The sequence below is a fragment of the Podarcis cretensis genome, assembly GCF_951804945.1.
Source record: "Podarcis cretensis genome assembly, chromosome: 10".
Taxonomy (NCBI): domain Eukaryota; kingdom Metazoa; phylum Chordata; class Lepidosauria; order Squamata; family Lacertidae; genus Podarcis; species Podarcis cretensis.
This window is the reverse complement of record NC_137179.1, coordinates 49026946-49049278: the sequence shown is the minus strand read 5'-3', so window position 1 is coordinate 49049278 and position 22333 is coordinate 49026946. Positions and strand designations below refer to the sequence as shown.

Here is a 22333-nt window from a genome sequence, read left to right as displayed (position 1 = left end):
TGTAAGGACTAGTTTTCTCAATTGGTCCCATTTTAGACTACAGACAGGTGCTCATGTGAGGAGCTACTCCTGAACATAGAAAACTAACTTAGTGGGGAGAAGGTTAGGACTGAGCCCCCATTTCTGACATTTAGTTTTCTTTTTGAGGAGCATTCAAGTGGGGCACATTCTGAAATAAGGACCTACACTTACATTACTTCCTCTAGGACAAGTGAGGACTGAAAATCAACATTGGGAACGTGGGGGGGGGGAATCAAATCACTCTTACCCGACAGTCAAAATGGGGGAATCAAAGGCCATGCTGGGGGGGGGGGGGAGGAAGGGGCCAGCTCTGAATCACTCCAGGTGGATGCAGACCCTGGAAGACCCTAGAGGGCAGCCACCACAATTTCAATTTTGTTGAAATATGGCATCCTTTTATAAAACACTTTACTGGCTAATCTGAAGAATGGCAACTACCAAAATCACAGATTGGACTTTAGCAAACTTGACTAGATTGATCCGCCCTGGAAGGGGGCAAGTTGGGATTTTGTTTTTGTGTCCCTTTCTCTCTCTTTTTGTAATTGTTATATATTAGAAATCAATAAAACTATATTTTAAAAATATTCCTCCTCAGTGGTGGGAGGAGACCAACAGTGTCCCCTATTCTCTAAGAAACAATGGGGGTGGGGCTGTGAGGAGGAGGCAGATTCAGCCTCCAAGGAGTGCATTGCAGCCATCATTGCCACCTCAGAAACAACAGCATGAAATACATTCCTTGGAGGCCAGATCTGCTGCCTCTGTGGATCCTGCCAGCCAATGCGGTCACCTCACGTCGCCTCATGGGTGAGCCTAACCTCCTTGACCTCTTATATCTAAAACAGGAAGCATTCACTGTACAAATACATATCCCACAACTGCCCCTTTTTGACCGGTACATTCCGGATTTACACAAGCCACTCCCGGAATACCCCAGACATTGCCAGTAGCAACAAAGGCTTCCCCTCCTTACCTCTGGTCAACATGGCAGTGTCCAGACACTGAAGCTGGCTCACCACTCTACCTTCCATTTTCCCTCTCTATGTTTCCTGTGGAGGTCTGTGGGTGGGGAGTTAAAGTGTGCAGTGATGGTGGCAGATAGGCAGGCATGTGAGTTAGCTGGACAGTGATAGCAGCTGTGAGAGGGATGGTGGAGGAGCCGCCACACTAAGGAAGATTCAGGAAGAGGCCTAAGGACATGGGCACGCAGGAAGGGCAGGGGACAGATATCTCTCTTTGTGTGTGTGTGTGTGTGTGTATACATATACATATACATATAATATCATTAGAAGTTTACATTCAAACAATTTATACAATCATTTTATGAGATTCTCTGAATCTCATGACTTCCCCCCTTCCCCTGCGTGGGTCCTTGAAACAAAATTTAAACCTGCATATCAGTACATTCTCCACCATTTTCATTTTTCCAAATTATCTATAATCTTCATTACTTTACAAGTGTTTCTTGTAGTCCAGCTAGGGTTTTAATTTGCTTACAATGTTCTCCTAAGTGATAAAATTTCCCCTTGTCTTCTTGATTCCTGAGTCTTCCCATTAGTTTTGCCATTTCAGCGTAGTCCAACATCTTGGCTTGCCATTCTTCCCTTGTTGGGATTATCGCTTCTTTAGGGGACAGGTATCGGCTGCAGCTGGAATGTGGAGGGAGGGAAGTGGGAAGGGCGACTGTTTTCTGGGGGAAGGGCAGCTGGGAGGGAGGTGGGCAACTCAAACAGGGAATTGGGCGCTGTGTAATTCAGTTCTTTATTTTATCCCAGTTTTGTTACTCATTATATAACCAATCTTTATTTTCAGATTTAATAGCACTAAAGGTCACTTTTCACATTTCACATAATGAAATAATGTTTCCATCAAGCCCTTCAGGTTTCCAAAAATGTTGTTTCATATAGTCTAATTCAAGCCATGTTCTGAATGAAGTTTGGACTTTGGTTTATATTGGAAATGCTTTTACAATTTTGCATGCATGTATGTATATACAGTATGTCTTTTAAATGGTTTTAATCTTGAGGTTTTACTACCTTTGCAAGTCACTTTGAGTATTATTCTTCATGAAAATGATACCTAAAAATAACTATTAAAATGTGATGCTCCCTTAAGGCTGAGATCAAGCATTATTTTACATTTTAATAGAAGTACTAGATATAGGCCAGGCCCACATATGGTGCAAATCAACCACACTTCACTGGAGATGGTGAAGCTGGGTAGATTGATACTAGAAGACCCAAAATGTCACTTTACCATCTGTGATTAATTGCTAAATACAACCACAGTGGCTTGGATCAGTGACCTGGAAAAACTACAGTATACCTAATAAGGTTCTTCCAGTAACCCTTGCCAAGGTTTTCACCCTCCCTGAAGGCTACCTTGGCTTTTATAGATGAGTAATTGCACTACATCATCCACTGACAGTCTTACTTGAGAATCTGCTGCTGGCTAAAGCATTGGATAATAGTTTTGTATTATTGTATTGAATTGGCTACTATATATGGACAGTATGCTGAAGAAAGAGGAAGCTATTTCAATAACCTTTTCAACTTTCTTTTTTATTCCCCGCTGCAGCCTACTTATAAAGATTAAAAAATGCCGCCCGCAACGACGACGCAGTACGCTCCCCCGGACGGTGGATGGGGTTGGGTTGTGGTCTTTGGCAGTTTCATCTCCATTGGATTTTCTTATGCATTCCCTAAAGCCATCACAGTCTTCTTCAAGGAGATACAGGAGATCTTCGGCACATCATATAGCCAGATAGCTTGGATATCATCGATCATGTTGGCTGTCATGTATGCAGGAGGTATATGAGAACCTAACTTTTCTTCTTTTTTGCCTGTCAGATGGTCTTACAATATTAAGCAAAGTTCTGCTCCATGATTTTGCAGTTCATGGCTTCTCTAGATTTGTTTTCATAAAGAACCACATATTGTTTTCTTCTGCTTCCTCTCCTAAACCCTTCCAATAACTATCACTCTCTGAATGCATGAGCGTTCATTTCAAACAATGATGCAATTGGTTTTGCTGTTTGGTGGGTGGCACTGTGGGTTAAACCACAGAGCCTAGGGCTTGTCAAACAGAAGGTCGACAGTTCGAATCCCCGTGATGGGGTGAGCTCCCGTTGCTCGGTCCCAGCTCCTGCCGACCTAGCAGTTCGAAAGCACACCAAAAAGTGCAAGTAGATAAATAGGTACTGCTCCGGCGGGAAGGTAAACGGCGTTTCCATGTGCTGCTCTGGTTTACCAGAAGCGATTTCGTCATGCTGGCCACATGACCCGGAAGCTGTACGCCGGCTCCCTCGGCCAATAAAGCGAGATGAGCGCCGCAACCCCAGAGTCGGTCACGACTGGACCTAATGGTCAGGGGTCCCTTTACCTTACTTTACCTATAGTGCAGAAGTGAGGGCAGAAGGCCCACTGGGATCTACTAGTGGTTGGCTGTGTGATTTAAAGTAGATCAGCAAGGATTTCTGATTCCCTAGTGTGTAGCAGAGGTAAGAACAAAATGACATCAAGGAAATAAGGGGAAATGGCCAGGATAAGGTATGGATTTTTGTCTGGAGTGGCTGTGGAATTCAGTTTAGCTCTAGTACTTTAATATAATTTCTGGTGTCATAGGTTTTTGTTTTTTTAATTCTAAGTGTCTTTTGTACTCTGCCTGGCAGATCCTAGGGTTTTAGGGAAACAGCAACCCCAGATGCTGAGATCAATAAATCAAGCAAAGCACAATCATGAACCAATAGATGGAACAGGGTATCAAGTTTTATGGACTGATAAAAACAATAGGAATAGTGAACCTGGAAAGTTTACTGCTGATGGACATGTCACACTGATACGGAAAGTAATGGATAATAGAAGTCATTTAATAAAGTAACAGAACATGCAACAGACTTTGACCCTCAGCTGTTGAAATAGTATCAAAAAATAGAAGTAACTGTTTGTTTTGCTTTTTTAATGAACAAAATGAAAGATGATTAGGATTTGTAGCAGCCTTACTCTGCCTGAAGTCCTCAAGGTGTTTTGGCATGCTGGTTGGGATGATAGGAGTTGAAGTTCAAAACTTATGAGGTGCACCAGGTTGTGGAAGGCTGATTTAATAAAATATGACCGATTAATTTGCTACTTAGCAATTTGCTACTTTGCTAAGGTTCATGGGGTACCTTAACTTCCCCCCTTATTGGAAAATATAGCATTATCAAACAACTCAAGTAATACTGTAATTTGATTCAATTTTTCATCAGCATCATCTTTTCTGGTTGACTGAGAATGTTAGAACGCTGAATCTTCACTCTGTTGATTTCCTGTCTGTCTTCTTGATCACTTTGCTTGCAACCACCCCTGATGCTAATGGATAAATTTCATGCTGCCTCTCAGTTTAGCACTGGCATCGACCAGTTTCCCATTGGTGTCACTATCTCTTAGGATAGGAGAACATCTTGAGAACTTCAGAACAATTCATCTTTTTTGTAGTATTTCGTTCCACCTTATACTGTACAGTACATAGAAACCCAGAAATGTTATCTTCCTGTCCAGAATAAATATCAAGCATAAAAATAAAAAATAAAGGATTTTGAGCAAGCTCCACATTCTATAGCGAAAGTAACAAGTTAAACAGTGAAGCGGTTATTTTCTTATCTTGCTGTATGGCTTTAATGTGCTAGCAGCAGGTAGCCTTGCCAAAGCTAAACATTCTTTGAAGCCACAGCCACCACAAAATAGCTTCCCAATAAATAAAGTATCAAACAATCACTGGCAGAGGATGAAAAAAAGCAAACAATTATAATAATGTTTGGGAGGGAGTTATTCCTTTGGGTTGTTGCTTTTCCTATCAAATTTGATTGTTTGATTTTTAACATTTGTTGTACTATTGCTTGAATGAAAGCAGGAAAAACATAGCGTGTCAGGTACCTTGTTTATGGCGAAGCCTGGCAGATATCTTGAAAATGTTGTGGGCACACTGTGTATCTCTTAATGCTAATTAGGAAGAACCTGAAAAACATTTGAGATCTGACACACTCATTATGATTTAGCGCTCTGCCTATTAATCTTCACAGCGGGGTCGTTGGGTAAGTGAGACTGAGGATCTCTGCTTCGGAGCCTTCAGCCTCCTGAGGTAATTAGCAGGCATCTGTGTTTCGGTAACAAGGTATTAACTTACCTTTCAATATCTGGGAAAAAATGAAACTAATAAAAGACATCCAGGAAGGAGCTAAAGGAATGTTAATTATGTTTATCACTTAACTTCATACTTCGAATAAATGTCATGAAATTATAGCAGGCCATCTGGCAAATCCATATGGTCTCCTGGATTCGTGGTTAATTCCAACAGATAGGTCAAGCACAGTGTTCATCTCCACCCCACCTCCTTCAAGAATGCAGAGGAAAAATGTGCAAAGTTGAATGAATCAAGTTCTGTATAAAAATTTCACTTTGCCCCTTAGGCACGCTGTGGATCTGCTCCTCTGTGGAGCACATTTGTCAGTAGGAGGCTTCTTTATTTTTATATGTGTTTCCAGGGCTGCTGCTTCTTTTTTTCAGCCCCAAGACTTTCTCAGTAAAGTCAGTACAAAGATCCTCAATTACTATCTGTTGGGTGTTGCCCTAAACTAAAGGTATAGTATGGCAGCTCGGTCATCTCAGGTGTGCCTGACTGCTACATTAGTCTAATGACAAGTAGGAAGTAAAGCTATTTTGCTGCCATTTTCTTCCTCATTAAGTTCAGACACTTTTCAAACCTTCATTCATATGGAGGGCTAAATAGTGCCTTTCCCCTGCAAAAAAATAAATAAATAGCATACTATCATCAGGATTTGGACATACAGTGGGATGGCACAGGACAATCAGTGCACGCTTATATATATTTTGCTTTTAATTTTATACTTAAATCTCCCATCATTTCACAGGAATGAATTGCTTTTCAATTTGTTATGAACACTGGGAAATAAATAAATCCCACAGCTGTTTGCCCATATTCATACATTCGTTGCACAGATGTACTATCTGTAACGTGGGTACAAATTGCCATTGTGCAATTGCAGCTTATCTACACTTTGAAAGAAAGTAACATGCCTCTGGTTCTCATGACCAGAACACCTGGATTGTGTGTGATAGTTCCAAGAACCAAAGGAAGACAGAGATAGAATTTCATCTTCATTCTCCCCCAACCTCTGGGCTTCCTTTCAGTTCATGCCCTTCCATCTCTCTTTCTATTAGCCATCTCACAGCCCAAAAATTCCAAATGCTATGTGCTTTAGAAGCAGGATACATTGCAAACAAAGAGGAAGTATCTGCAGATTTACGTGATCTGCTTTTCTGCAGAATTCAGTTTTCCTTCTTTGATATGTTCTTTGGATACCATATTGCATTTTACAGTGGAAACCGTTATAGCTTTGTCACAAATATCTGCCTTTTAAGGTTACCTTTAACTGCAGCAAGTTCCTGTTGTTTTTGTTCATAGGACAACTAAAAAATAGTTCAGTGATAAGCTCTTGGGGTTTATTTTGAAGGTTAATTGGAAAAAGAACATTTCATTTGGTGTGTTCAGAATATTTGCTAATGTTACTCAGTAGGCTCTCTGTACATAATGCAGGGAGGCTGTGTCAAAAGTTTAGTTAGCAAAAGAAGAGAGAGGGGAAATATCATATAATAAAGCAAGTAATGGTGCAGCAAAAATGAATAAAGGGGAATTGCCTGCCCTTCAAAACACGAGCGCTCAGACTAGTGATTGGCAGCAAGTTCAGAACAAGCAACGCATTATCAGTTTATGGAACATATTGTCAAAGGATATTGTGATATCACTAGCATAAGTGGTTCTTTAAAATGTTTTTAGACAATTCTAGAAGGCTAGGCTTATCAAACTGAAGTGGCAGAACTTCCATATTCAAGGTCAGTGCACGTTTTGTTAACATATGCTGGGAACAAACAGCAGAAGAGAATTATTTCCATCCTCTGTTCTGCCTTTATTGTAAGCTGCAAGGGGCAGCCATTGTTGGACATGGAGTGCTGAACTATGTGGTCCAAATCCAACAAGGCAATTCAGAACATTTTTAGCAACATTACTGTGAAGATAAAATGGTATGCACTGCAAAAATGACAGTTGCAAAATTCATGTAACACAAACACCAGATGGCTGCCTTTAAAAACAGAAAAGACAAAGACAAACAAAACAAAAAGTTTTTCATATGGTTAACTAAGACTCCAGAAATTATTTCCCTAAACCATCAATAGTATCTTCTCAGTTAAGACATTGGTTTTGAGAAAACAGAACAGGCAATGACTGGGAAATTGATGTGACCTTTGTGTCCTTTGCTGTGCGGGACAAACTTTTACCCTCTATTAGGATATGTACAGCCTTGAATTTTAAGAACCTCATTTAGTGTGCCCTTGAAAACACAACTTCCCAATTTCCAAATGCCTCCTGGGCGTGAGGGAATACTTCACATTTGGGTGTGTGTTTTAACACACAGAGAGACAGACATTTTTACATCATGCTGAATTAATTTGATATTTGCTGGTAGAGGTGACAAAGAAGTAGGAATTGCGACTTTTGCTGCCAAACCTAGACAAAAACACCATAACTAGTTTAATGGAGTGTGTGTGTGTGTGTGTGTGTGTGTGTGTGCATGTGATCAGAATTGTTCAGGAAAAGAAGTAGAATGGAAGCATTGAAGCTGACAGCTAAATCATCCTTCCAAGATTATTAAAGTGATGCTTCTGCATTTTTAAGAATCTAAAATACTGAAGGTTGCTGGACAAATGTAGATAAGTTCAATTGTCAATATTGTATCAAAAACTTTCTCAATAAATAAATATAATTTTCAAAGAAAAAATATGATAAGCAGGAAAAGGAGAGTTTATTATAAATGTCAAAAGGCATATCTTTATGTACCTATAGGTTAAAGTGTTGGCTATGACAGACCTGGGGACGCGGGTGGCGCTGTGGGTAAAACCTCAGTGCCTAGGGCTTGCCGATCGCATGGTTGGTGGTTCAAATCCCCGCGGCAGGGTGAGCTCCTGTCTTTCGGTCCCAGCTCCTGCCCACCTAGCAGTTCGAAAGCACCCTTAAGTGCAAGTAGATAAATAGGTACCGCTTTATAGCGGGAAGGTAAACGGCGTTTCCGTGTGCTGCGCTGGTCCTGGCTCGCCAGAGCAGCTTCGTCACACTGGCCACATGACCCAGAAGTGTCTCCGGACAGCGCTGGCCCCCGGCCTCTTAATTGAGTTGGGCGCACAACCCTAGAGTCGGACACGACTGGCCCGTACCTTTACCTTTTTATGACAGACCTACTTTTTCTTTTTGTTGTTGTTTTGCAGTGTAGAGCAGCCCTCAGCCAGCTACAGTCATTGCATACACTCTTCTCCAGGAGTAAGTACCACCAAAATCAGTGGGACTTGTCTCTAAGTATACATAAGGTTGTGCTGTAAATCCAGTTAAAACAATGGCATATATAATATTTGCTAGAAAGAGCAGAAACTCCGTTTCAGGTGGGATACCCTGGTACCCAGTCAGTGCTGCATTAGCATCTTAGATTTCTCCATTCATTTGTATGTATGGACAAGTTTCCCTTCTACTCCAGGAGACATGACTTCTCCTAGAGAGGATCTCATAAATTACCTCTCTAGCCATGTAATGCCTTTCTCTGCTTTTTCATTCCTAGTGACTTCAGTGGTCTGAATATTGTATCATCTCACATCACACCAAGCCTAACAGTCTACTTTAGTTCCAAGCGTCCCATAGCCAGATAGTTAATTCTAAGCACAGTTGCCTAGCACTAGAGTTTATTGAACAAATGGCACTTCAGTGTACAAGTGTTGAGGAGTCTTTATTCCTCCTCCAAGAATTGCTGAGTAAACCAGGTTGTGAAAGGCAGTCATAAATAAGTAGGAGCTTCTTTAAAACACCGTATAAAGTATTAATACCTTTAATTTGTTTAAGCTCTGTTCTTTGACATTTGCATTAGTTTTAAGGGCATTTTGAGAGTGTGTAAACTAACTTGGGATGTGTTCCCATAAAATGTGACACCAAAAAAATGGAGCCTACAGTACTTATGAAAGGGTTGAAGTACTGCTAGGGACTGTGAGACATCATTGTCAGCATAAGGTATATATGCAACCATCTTGGGAGAAACACACATGATAAAATCATAGCATTTTAGGGTTTTTAAGGCATCTTCAATGTCATCTAGTCCACCCCCCCTGCTCAGTGCAGGAATTTAGGTACAGCATCATCTATGTGGCAGCTCATCAGCTACTTGAAGGCAGCTGCCATGTCTCTCCTTAAATTTCTCCTCTCTGGGCTCTCTTCTCCAGATACAGCTTTTCCAGCCATTCCTCTTAGGACTTCGTTTCCAGAACCCCACACCTTTCTGGTTTGTGTTGTTGTTTAGTCGTTTAGTCGTGTCTGACTCTTCGTGACCCCATGGACCAAAGCATGCCAGGCACTCCTGTCTTCCATTGCCTCCCGCATTTTGGTCAAACTCATGCTGGTAGCTTTGAGAACACTATCCAACCATCTCTTCCTCTGTCGTCCCCTTCTCCTTGTGCCCTCCATCTTTCCCAACATCAGGGTCTTTCCCAGGGAGTCTTTTCTTCTCATGAGGTGGCCAAAGTATTGGAGTCTCAGCTTCAGGATCTGTCCTTCCAGTGAGCACTCTGGTTACCCTCCTCCAAATTGTCAATACTCTCTGTAAAATGTGTTGTTGTACGTATCTTCAACTGAAACAGCCTGTGTAGTGTGTGCCAAGAATGCTGTGCTGGAAAGCTGAAATCTGCCACTGTTTCTCAGTTATGAAATATCCACTTGTTTATTTTTAAAAGTGTATTGAAGCAATCATAGGCTAGCTGTTTTCAGGCCAAGGTTCAATGGCTTCTATTGGGGAAACATGATACTGCTGAGTCACAGTACGAGCTACTGTTTGGCTCATAAGAACAGAGCGCTTTGACAGTTGTACCAAATGATGTCCAGAGAATGAAACTGTATCACCATTGCACCAATGTTTTGCCAGCACTGAGCATAGATAAGCAGGGCAGAACTGTTCGTTTAGCTAGAATCCTGGTCTTATGAGCAAACAGTAGATCTTCAGTGAACCTTCAAATGTAAAACTGAAGGAAAAGTTGCTCTCTTAACAGCCTGATCCTTTTGTGGGATGTGGCTGTGGTGATGCAAGCAGAAGGTTCATTTATAGAGAAATCCATGGAAGACAAGACTGCCAGTGGCTCTTAGTCAGAACAACTGCATGCTACCTCCAGGATCAGAGACAGCATGATCCTGAACACCAGAGCATAGGGGGAAAGAGATATTGCCCTCATGTCCTGCCTCTCTGTTGGCATCTGGTGGAACATTTAGGAGAAACTGGTGGATGCCAGACTAGATAGGCCTTTGGCTGGCCTTTACTTATGTTCTTATGGCAACTGCTAGTGTTGCATTTTGTACAACAGTGAAGTGTTGGTAGCTCTTTCCACTCTCCCTTCAAAACCTCCTTGGTGTATCCCTCAACGATGACAAGGCTGCACTATTTGCTTCTGAGAGCTGTCAATCTAGAGTGTTATACCTCTATTGTATTAGCCCTGGCTTCTTTTCACTCTGTGTGCCCCAAATATGTCCTTTTTGAAATGTTCTTCCACTGGTGGCACTGATTCCTATTTTGATACAAAGGCCTTCTTGTGGTGTCTTTGTGCAGAAGCCCTGGTCCTTAGCTTAGGTTTTCAGCAGAATATATTTAAAAGAGGGATAGACCAATTCATGGAGGATAAGGTGATCAATGGCTACTAGCCATGATGGTTGTTGAAATATACTTGGAGTTAAGAGTCGATTTCATGCTCTTTATTCAGCTCATAGTGGTGAGGAGGAATGGAAGTTCCCGCAGAATGTCAGCTTTATATACATTATTAACACAATGGGCCTCACATGATTGGCTAATTCCGGGATTCTCCTGTAGGCCAATCAGGTTGCGGATTCACTTCCACCTGGAGCTGTATTGGGTGGCTCCTGTGGACCAATCAGACTGCTGCATTCTGGGTCCTATTGTTCTAGGACCAATCAGACTGCATTCTGAATCCTATTGTTCTAGGACCAATCAGACTGCATTCTGAATCCTATTGTTCTAGGACCAATCAGACTGCTACATTTTGGATCCTATTCAACTCAGTACATAACGGCTGTGTTCTACCTCCACTGCCAGTATGTCTCTGAATGCCGGTTTCTGGCAACCACAGCTGGAGAGAGTACTGTTGCATTCAGCTCCTTCTTGTGATCTTCCGATAGGCATCTGTTTAGTACTGCGAGGAGAGAATGCAGGGGTAGATGCTGGATCCAGCAGGCTCTCCCTTAAAGTTCAACAGAACCTAGAATCGGGCTTTTAATCTTTTCCAAGTTCCCTTTAGTGATCAACTTCTGCAATAAATATATTTATGGGGGAAAGCATAATCCTTTGTCATTTGCAGGGCATTAGCAGTTCACAACTTGTTGGACCCAATGTTCATTTTTCATGCACATATTTTTAGAAGGAAATCTGCCTCTCAGTTTTTCTGTCTCTAGCACAGCTTGGCAAGCTGTGCTGCCTGCTCCCTGTCATGTCTTCTTTTCTGACTTTTGTGTGTGTGCATCCAAATTACTAAAGCATTTGTTCTAAGTGATTGGATAGTTAATTTAGATAAGGGAACGGTGCTCTAAGCTAGCCTACCGTCGTCAGCCAGATCTTGCACTCACAAGATGTAATAAGCTTGGAATTATTTTTATGGTGAGAAAACATGTTTTATTCATCTAATTTCAGCTGTCCTTGCATCTGTTAGCTTCCAAGTATAAAAACAACCGCAAGTGTTATTAACTCTGATCCCGTTTCCTTATATAATAAAAAATTTAAACCCTGATTCACAGACTTCTTCTGTAGTTTGGGATGCACAAGGCACTCACGCAGCTGCCAAAGAGCATAAGAGGATTTCTGCTGGATGAAACCAACGGACTATTTAGTCCAGCACCCTGTTTTTCCACAATGGCCAATGAGATGCCTATAGCAGGAATGAAGAACCTGTCATCCTCCAGATGTTGTAGGACTCCAACTGCCATCAGTCTCATCCAGCATGGCCAGTAGCTGTGGATGATGGGAGTGGAGCCCAGCAACATCTGGAGAGTCACAGCTTCCACATCCCTCTCCAGTAGGGACAAGCAGAACATAAGCACACTAGCCCTCTCCTCTCCTCTCCTCCTGCTGTTTCAAAGCAACTGGCCTTTCAAGGCATGCTGCCTCAAATTCTGAAGATAGCACAGTGATCATGACTTGAAGCCAGTGAGAGCATCATTTTCCATGTACTTGTCTAATATTCTTTTAAAGCCATCAAATTTGATGACCATCACTACATTTTGTGTGAGTTAATTCCATACTCCTATGTGCTGTACGTTTGTCTGTTCTGAATATCCTACCATTCAGCTTAATTGCAGGGCCCCATATTCCCATATTATTAAAGGGGAGAAATGTTTATCTCTATTCACCTTCTCCACACCATGCAATATTAATTTATAATTTATTATTAACATTTATGTATAATGTATTTATGTATGTATGTGGTGCTGTAGTCTAAACCATGGAGCCTCTTGGGCTTGCCGATGAGAAGGTTGGCGATTCAAATCCCTGCGACGGAATGAGCTCCCGTTGCTCTGTCCCAGGTCCTGCCAACCTAGCAGTTCGAAAACACACTAGGGACCGCTGTGGCCGGAAGGTAAACAGCGTTTCTGTACGCTCTGGCTTCTGTCATGGTGTTCCGTTGTGCCAGAAGTGGTTTAGTCATGCTGGCCACATGACCTGGAAAGCTGTCTGTGGACAAACGCTGGCACCTTCGGCCTGAAAATGAGAAGAGCGCTGCAACCGCAAAGTCACCGTTGACTGGACTTAACCATCCAGGGGTCCTTTACCTTTATGTATGAATGTATGTTTGTGTGTATGAATGTATCTACTCTATCTATCTATCTATCATCTATCTATCTATCATCTATCACATCTATAGACCACCTTTATCTTCCACGGAGCTTAAGGTGGTATACATAGTTTCCCTCATCTCCATTTCATTCCATGGTACGCAGAGAACAAGAGTTAAGAGAAGTAAACATGACAGTCTTTAATTTAGTGAAACAAAGAATTAATTTTGAATAGTGTACCAGGTAGAAAGAATCAATTGAAACCAAATTGTGTAGTGTTATCTAATGGCTGGAGGGGATATAGCCCACAAAATCTGAAGTCGATCTTCAGCTGATGAGAAATCATTGTCCTCTAGGTTTAGACTGTGCCTTGAATTGCTAGGTTTGGTATTCATCAAGGCACATGCAAAACAGAGAACTCTGCGCTGGTGCATAACAGCTTGCCTAATGATGACTTCCGGAGAACTCAAAAACCTGCCATGCTTTTGTGACATTTTGCTTGAGCCTAATAAAGGCATTGTTCCACTGTGCCTTTTGGAGTTTTTCTACAGACCAACACAGCTTTCCTTTTTATGTGCCTTGAAATCATCCCACATTTACCCAGGAATCCGATTGGGACTTTTATTTGGAACCCGAAGGTGCTTTACCACAAATTTTCAAAAGTTGTTAAAAAATAATATAAAACTACCAGGTAATTATGACAAACATCAAAGGGCTGAAAGAAGCAACTTGCCATGAGAACTTTGCTTGGTGCAAAACACTTGACTCCCACTGTCACCGAAAGCAAGTGTTTGAAGAAGGGCGCAGGCATGTGGCTGCATTCTGTCTGTGGCCAGTGTGGTGTAGTGGTTAAGAGCGGTAGACTCGTAATCTGGTGAACCGGGTTCGCTTCCCCGCTCCTCCACATGCAGCTGCTGGGTGACCTTGGGCTAGTCACACTTCTCTGAAGTCTCTCAGCCCTACTCACCTCACAGAGTGTTTGTTGTGGGGGAGGAAGGGAAAGGAGAATGTTAGCTGCTTTGAAACTCCTTCGGGTAGTGATAAAGCAGGATATCAAGTCCAAACTCTTCTTCTTCGATACTTTATACTGAAACAAACTTCATAAAATAACTCAATTAAAGTAACATGATGTTGAAGGCTGGCTATTACTCATTCTAGGTCACACTTCTGACATTACATGGTTTGGGAAAAGCCAAGAAAATCATATCCCATATACATTCCAGAGAGACATTGAATTGGGAACCTTTAAAAAAAATGTATCTTTTTTATTTGATTAGATTCACATCCTGCCTTTCCTCCCAAAGGAGCCAAGGGTGGCAAAGTGCCAATAGGTCATGTTCCTTTATGGGCCAGCAGCCCCATAGCAAGCAGTTCGGTCCAATAGCAGAAGTGGGTGGGACAAATGTAAAGTTTATTTCTGTGCCCTAGGTTATAGCTTCTATACACCCATTCTATCTTCCAGGTGAGCAAGAGGTATCATTATACATGCATACACACATCCCAGTGAGGTTTAAAGACTCCGGGAGGATCTGAAGCATGATTATTAAGAGGCATGGCCTTGGGAGAGGGAGATGGTTGTGATAGGACCCATTCCAAATGCATGTGTTTAGTACTTGCGCCAATAATCACTGGAACCAGACACAGAAAAGAGCATGACTTGCATTTGCTCTGGTTGCACAGAATTGCAGTTAAAGGTATTTGCACTGTCATATATATTGCTGCTTCTAAAGCTGTCAGTTAATTAAAGGTTTGTTTGTAGGTTAACTAATTGCCTTGTTTTCAAGCAGCACATTGATTAATTAAATTGTAAATTAAATGGAAACTACAGTACCATAATAAGGGTGGGTTTCTTTGGTTGTCGTTGAGGACATTTCATCTGTCAGCTAAGTGACATTTATTGTTTCGGGGCGGGGGCGGGGGGGGGGATCATCCTCCACAAATATATGTGCAGATTGTGCTATTTTTGTAGGCGAGCCATAAACAAGAAGCCATTTATAGGGGCCCACTGATTAAAAGCAGATGGGAATTTACATTTCTAATGCAATGGATTGATTGCAATGAAGACGTGCTGGATGTAATAGGAGTGCCAGCAATCATGAGCACCATCCGCTGAACATCTTGCTTGTTTTGGTTAGTGGCACTGTAGGGCAGGTGAATCACATGGCTTTCTGGATCCTAGCTTACACTTTTCCTACAAATATAAATCACTGGCAGACAGTGTATACAACTGAAGCCGCAACGCAGATAGAGACCACACACTCATATACAGAACACCTCACATGCGTACTCAGCAGGCAATAGCCTTGCTCTTCGCCTCTCTTCATACAAACACACACACACACACACACACACACACACACACACAGAAATTCACCACACAGAGAGAGAAGAAGAAAAGGAAGACACACAGCCCCATCAGCTCCTCTGCCAATATGTACCAATCAGCAGAACAGCAAAGGAGCTCCTCCTCCTCAATGCATAAGATGGCAAGCAAAATCGCCCTCTCTGCTCTTCAGAGACCAGAAGTTCAGGGACACCCTTGCCTTGGAGTTCCCTTACTTTGAGACATCCTTGGGGAGGTAGCTCCAAAGAGCACTTCTGCTGCCACTTGTTTGCTGTTAAATTTTAAGGCTGGAGTTGCCCACCTTTCCAGATCAGGGGGCACATTTTGGGTTTTGAGAGTGTGCTGTGGGTGCCAGTTACAAAATGGGTGGCATGGCATGAAGCATAATTAGAGAGAGTTACAGGCATGGTGAAGCTTTCCCCCAAAATCTATTTCCTTACTAGAAAAGCCTTGGCTACAATGCCAGGCTTTTCTAGTAAGGAAATATTGTAAGTTAACAGGACTCCTGGGCCTACTGTGATTATCGGCAATTGCACAGCCTGAGTACCTCAGGCTGTCAGAACCTGATTGGCTGAGTTAGTAATACCACTGTCAGCCATATGCTTAAAATCCTTTCAAACAATGTTGATGGACCCCTTCTCAATCTTTATTTATCCCTCCTTTTAAACAAACAAACAAACAAATGGAATGAAGGAGCATTGAATTGTTTTATCTTGTCCTTCTTGGCGAAAATATAAATAAACCAAATAGGAAGCGCGAGGAACCAGAAATAAGGGAACAACGATAGAGCTGAATGCTTTATTTAGATAACTACTTGCTTAAGCTCTCCACTTTAATACTTATTTGCTGCTAAACTTATCTCTGCTTCTTAGTTCCTGCTCACTTATGAGAGACTTAAGCTAGGAATGGCTGTTATCTTTTGCATGTAAAATGTATTTTCAGAAAACCAAAATCTTCTCATTATCTTCTGGGAGTGTTCCACATTGCTTTTTCCTTTCACCTTCCTGTGGTTCTATGGCAACATAGATTATCCTCCCATTGAAAAAGGGGGGGGGGGACGGACCCAGGCAGAATATTATCATCTCATAAAATCTGGGATGGAAAATGAGAGCACAGCTTGCAAAAACCTTTTGTCAAAAGCAAAACCATCTTTACATTTGCAGGATGCAGTGCAAGCTTCCTTCTTATGTTGATAGTTAAATAAAGAAATGCTGCTCACCTGATTAACAGTTGCAGGGAATCCGTATTATCCCTAACCTTGGAGTCAGGGGTCATGTAATAAAGCATCCTGGAGATTTAAAACAGCAACCTCAGGACACTGGGCTGATTGGGACTAAAACTTGTGAGCTTTCTCTGTTTTGCAGGTGTCACCTGAAAGCAACTCCTCTGTAGTTGAGAGAATTATGCAGCTGCAAAACAAGGATACAGTTGCCAGCAATCTCATGTCTTCCCTCAGCTTAACTGAAGCAACCGCATAGTATGGGGAGCTACGGCCTGGTGATAATGGGAAACTAATAAATTACTTGACCTTAATAATGAAAAATGAAAAATGTCCTTGCCCATAGTTATAGTTCTCCCAGTCCTGAATGTAGTAGTAGCAGCAGCACAGAATTAGAAACAAAGGAACAACGACTGATCTGATTGCCAGACCATTGTCCTCATTTGAAAATCCTGTACATTGTATATACTAGAGCTGTGTGCCTATCAACTCTCAAAAATTATTATCCATCCTATTTGTAAGCAGAAAAATAGCCAAGGTGTTGGCAGGAGTAGTGGGTTGGTTGCATATAACTTCTGTTCTCAAAGAGATGCTTTGGTTGCCAGTTACTTCTGGCATTCAAGATGTTTATGTTGACATGAACCATGAGTGATCTGGGGCCCAAATATCTGAGAAAACTTCTTCTTCTGTGTGTCTCTGGATTAAGATTGAGGTTGAATCCTGACAAGACAGAAGTACTGTTTTTGGGGGACAGGAGGCAGGCAGGTATGGAGGATTCCCTGGTCCTGAATGGGGTAACTGTGCCCCTGAAGGACCAGGTGCGCAGCCTGGGAGTCATTTTGGACTCACAGCTGTCCATGGAAGCACAGGTCAAATCTGTGTCCAGGGCAGCTGTTTACCAGCTCCATCTGGTATGTAGGCTGAGACCCTATCTGCCTGCGGACTGTCTCGCCAGAGTGGTGCATGCTCTGGTTATCTCCCGCTTGGACTACTGCAATGCACTCTACGTGGGGCTACCTTTGAAGGTGACTTGGAAACAACTAATCCAGAATGTGGCAGCTAGACTGGTGACTGGGAGCGGCCGCCGAGACCATATAACACCGGTCTTGAAAGACCTACATTGGCTCCCAGTATGTTTCCGAGCACAATTCAAAGTGTTGGTGCTGACCTTTAAAGCCCTAAACGGCCTCGGTCCAGTATACCTGAAGGAGCGTCTCCACCCCCATCATTCTGCCCGGATGCTGAGGTCCAGCGCCGAGGGCCTTCTGGCGGTTCCCTCATTGCGAGAAGCAAAGCTACAGGGAACCAGGCAGAGGGCCTTCTTGGTAGTGGCCCCCGCCCTGTGGAACGCCCTTCCAGCAGATGTCAAAGCGATAAACAACTACCTGACATTCAGAAGACATCTTAAGGAAGTTTTTAACGTGTGATATTTTACTGTATTTTTGGTTTTTATGGAAGCCGCCCAGAGTGGCTGGGGAGGCCCAGCCAGATGGGCGGGGTATAAATAATAAATTATTATTATTATTATTATTAAGATCAGCAGAGGAGGCTTTCCTGGTGTTTCACTTGTTAAATGAAGTATGGAGGGCAGCAGAAGGGCATGAGAGGCCATGCCTCCTACTGGTGCTGATTGGCGGAGCCCCTAGTGCTGGCGAAACAGCCGGCTGGCTACGAGGAGGGTGTCAGTCTCCGCCCCCAGCCAGATCACTGCAGGACCCAATGCCCGGCCACAACACCGCCCACCAAAAAGGGTATGCAGAAATGGAGTGTGGAGGGTAGTGGAAGTGCCTTTTCAGTGCTGGCTCCACATCTTTGCTGGTTCCACACAGCGGCGGAGGAAGCCACTCAGGCACCTGGGACAGGGCACGCCTCCCATAGGAGCAGGGCAAGCTGCCCATAGGGGCAGGACACACCACAGGGCCACCGGAGTCTGCCTGCCTCCTCGCACTTAGCCGCCCTACAGCTGGGGGCGGGGAGGCAGCGGGCGGACCATTTGGGCAGCACGGAGCCTGCGCACACCCAAGCCACTGTGTCTCTCCCAGGAGAGATGTGTGGTTTGGGCGTGCTGCAGGCCCCGTGATAAGTGCTGCCCGGCATTTTGTCACCCCCCTCAGTGGTGACACCTGGGGCGGCCCGCACCTACTGCCACCCCCTTCCCCCGCCCCTGGTTCCACATCACTGAAGTGCATCTTGTTCCTTATATTCTTTTAGATGTCAGAGTTGGGAATGGAATGGAGGGGATGACTGACTGGAACAGTGAAAAGGAGCACTCCACATTGTAACATTTTTAGGGCAGATTCCAGTTGTCCAGAACTGTAAAACGCTGGGGTACTGCGTTCATGTGCGCAACCGATAGCATGTGAGGCTACTATACAGATGTGGCCTTATAAAAGCTTGTTGTGCTGCAACAATGCACCACCACCAAATACCTTAAGCATATCTGCCATTTCTGTAGGTTTTCAAAATGAAAATAGGAACTGGTAAATGCACGTTAATTTCAAACTGCTTTATGCCAGAATATTGTTTTGTTCTGTTTTTTGAGTGGATGCTAAGAATGTTGTCATCGTATTATTGTTACCGCTTTCTAAACAGGAAGGCTGGGCCCATGTGGACTTAATCCCCCCCCCCCATTTTAGCTCTCAAGTGTTCCTAAGCATTTATCTATTGCTTTGCCTCCAGTCATTTTTATCAATAGGGGAAAAAAATAAAGGCTAACCTTTAGATGTCATCGAGTTATGAAAGGAACTGCAGCAGTCCCTGTTGTCTCGTTTCTAACCTATTCGAAAACAAAGATTGTTAGGCTGGCACGAGAACAACATTGTTCTGTGCTTCTTTTCTTCTCCTTGGATCACCTATATTGCTATATAATGTTTGCACATTTCTGAAAAATATTCACTTGGAGACTCACATTCCAGCTGGGGCACAGGGAGAGTGTAAAGCAAGACTTGTGTCTTGGGAGACAGTATCCTGAGGACCTGAGAGAGAAACTTGGAGGTCCTCATCTAGCCTCTGGGCCTGATATGAATACCAATGTCTGAGGAGGCCTACTGTCAAATAGCCAAGCCAGGAAAGCTTCGCTCCAGCTTTAGTAGCATTTTAGCAATAGCCTCACCCTCAAGGCATAGCATGAAGTACTCATTTATCTTATTTATTTTAAAATAATATTATTTATACCCCACATATCTGGCTGGGTTTCCCCAGCCACTCTGGGTGGCTTCCAGCAAAATATTAAAATACAATAATTCATCAAATATTAGGGCTGCCATCAGATGTCTTCTAAAAGTCAGGTAGTTGTTTATTTCTTTGACATCTGATGGGAGGGCGTTCCACAGGGCGGGCGCCACCACCAAGAAGGCCCTCTGCCTGGTTCCCTGTAACTTGGCTTCTCACAGTGAGGGAACTGCCAGAAGGCCCTCAGAGCTGGACCTCAGTGTCCAGGCAGAACAATGGGGGGTGGAGACACTCCTTCAGGTATACTGGGCCGAGGCCATTTAGGGCTTTAAAGGTCAGCACCAACACTTTGAATTGTGCCCAGAAACATACTGGGAACCAATGTAGGTCTTTCAGGACCAGTAAGCATGGATGAATCTTGTCAATATATGTTTCCGTCAGTTTCTCATTTTCCCAGTATTAAGCTCAGTTCTCTGCATTGACACAGGGGTGCATGTGTATGCATGCATGGGTGTGTGGGCCAACTGCATTTTAATCTTTAGTTAAGGATTCAGGCATTGGGACACAGGTGGTGCTGTGGGTTAAACCACAGAGCCTAGGACTTGCTGATCAGAAGGTTGGTGGTTTGAATCCCCACAACGGGGTGAGCTCCCGTTGCTCGGTCCCTGCTCCTGCCAACCTAGCAGTTTGAAAGCATGTCAAAGTGCAAGTAGATAAATAGGTACCGCTCCAGTGGGAAGGTAAACAGCATTTGCATGTGCTGCTCTGGTTCGCCAGAAGTGGCTTAGTCATGCTGGCCGCATGACCTGGAAGCTGTACGCCGGCTCCCTCGGCCAATAAAGCGAGATGAGTCCCGCAATCCCAGAGTCATCTGCAACTGGACCTAATGGTCAGGGGTCCCTTTACATTTAAGGATTCATGCATGTCCCATATTCTTTTTGTAAACCACTCCGAGGGCGTGTGTTTTTCTACAATCAAGCAGTGTATACATTTTTAATCGGGGTGCATCGTTTCCTCTCCTGGCATTGAAATCACCTGCCAGCAGGATATCCATGCCAGGGAATTCTAGTTCAGCCTTCTCCAGACATAGCTCTAAATCTTCCCAGATTTGTGATGACTGGGAAGGGGTGCCTATGGGAGGGATATATATATTAAAGCAGAGGAAATCTCCTCCTTCACTGCCAGAAATAAGTAGGATTTGTAGGTTGTTACTTTTCGCCCACTGCTGTTGCCGGACCTTGCACTTTAGCTTGATGGAAACAAAAGTGACTAAGCCACCACTAGGTCGGCCTCGGAGATTTGGTTTTATTGCAGGGGTAGCAAAGGCTTCGTATCCCTGAAGAAAAGGGACATGGAGATCTAGACACCATGTCTCCTGTAGACATATAATCTGAAATTTTGTAAGGAAATTCAGAAGGTCGACGTCACCTTGCCTAGATAACCATCCCGCCACGTTCCAAGATAGAATGTGGAAATAGGGTGATGGTGGAAATAGTGGCAGTCAATCTCTTTTCCAGTGATTTGGGGCTCCTGAGTTAGGCTCCTCCTCCTTCTGCTCTGCTTGGTGTTTCCAGGTTTGAGGTCGCTGGTCCCTAGGTAGGTGTGATGGCTTTAACTGGGGGGCCAATAGGTTGATTTGGCCCAGAGGATCTTCGATAACACCATTACAAATATCATGATGATCAGCTGATGTATCATGGTGTTCAGCTGGTTTTTGCAGAGCGAGGGCTTTACCGACCCGTATAGGCTGTACAGGTAACAGGTCAACAGCTGAATCTTGTGTCGGTACTGCTAGCGGGTCAAAATTTAACAAATGCTGTGGATCTTGGTTGCGTGTTGGGCTTAAAATAGTAGAAGCCTCCAATTCCGGCATCGACGCATATGAGGACGAGAGCATTTCAAACTGGTCTTGTTTGGGTAGTCCAATACCAGGCTCGTTGCACGTGGAGACCAGGGTACCAAGCGGGGGGTGTAGAAAATCAATTAAGTCATTTACGGGCAGGCTTGCCACTCTCTGAGGGGTAATGTGTCCCGGCTCCATTCCCCCGACTGTTTGTTCTTTATGGCGCACAGGCCCAGCATCAGCACAGACAGCACCTATCCTGGTGCATAGTGGTGTGCGGGTCAGATTGGTGAATACCCTTGTGAAATAGATGTGCCATTTTCTTGTACGGTTTCTTAGTCCTAGAATCTTTGCAACGCAGTGGGTAGATCTAAAGTTAATAACCATACGTCTCGTATAAGGTCCAGATGGCAGCCATGAGATGTCCACGATATCTACGGGGCGTAATGTCTCCCCCAACAGTTGGGACAGGGAGTTTGCGACCGAATGCTTATCCGCCCATTTGTTGTGATTCAAAGGGTGGTTTCCCACCAGTACTGCAAGTTTGCTGTTCTGGAGTTGCAAACTTGAGTTTTGTACTTGGTTGGGCAGGCATCTCACTTGTTTTTGTGCAAGGTTGGCCTGCACAGTTGAGCAGGGGTGAGCAGGGTTTGCAATATTGTTAAGCTGGGGAGGTCTTGTCAATATCTTGTTTCCGTCAGTTTCTCATTTTCCCAGTATTAAGCTCAGTTCTCTGCATTGACACAGGGGTGCATGTGTATGCATGCACGGGTGTGTGGGCCAACTGCATTTTAATCTTTAGTTAAGGATTCAGGCATTGGGA

General features: G+C 43.5%; 1 protein-coding gene across 5 annotated transcripts in view; it reads left to right on the top strand.

The window, feature by feature from the left end:
• SLC16A7 (solute carrier family 16 member 7) overlaps window positions 1-22333 on the top strand; it is a 113925-nt gene that overhangs the window by 68117 nt on the left and 23475 nt on the right. For all 5 annotated transcript variants that reach the window (XM_079994299.1, XM_079994300.1, XM_079994301.1 and 2 more), the window contains one exon: window positions 2596-2827. In XM_079994299.1, the coding sequence (XP_079850425.1) occupies window positions 2617-2827 (211 nt within the window). In that variant the 5' untranslated portion in view covers window positions 2596-2616. The remainder of the gene's footprint in view (window positions 1-2595; window positions 2828-22333) is intronic.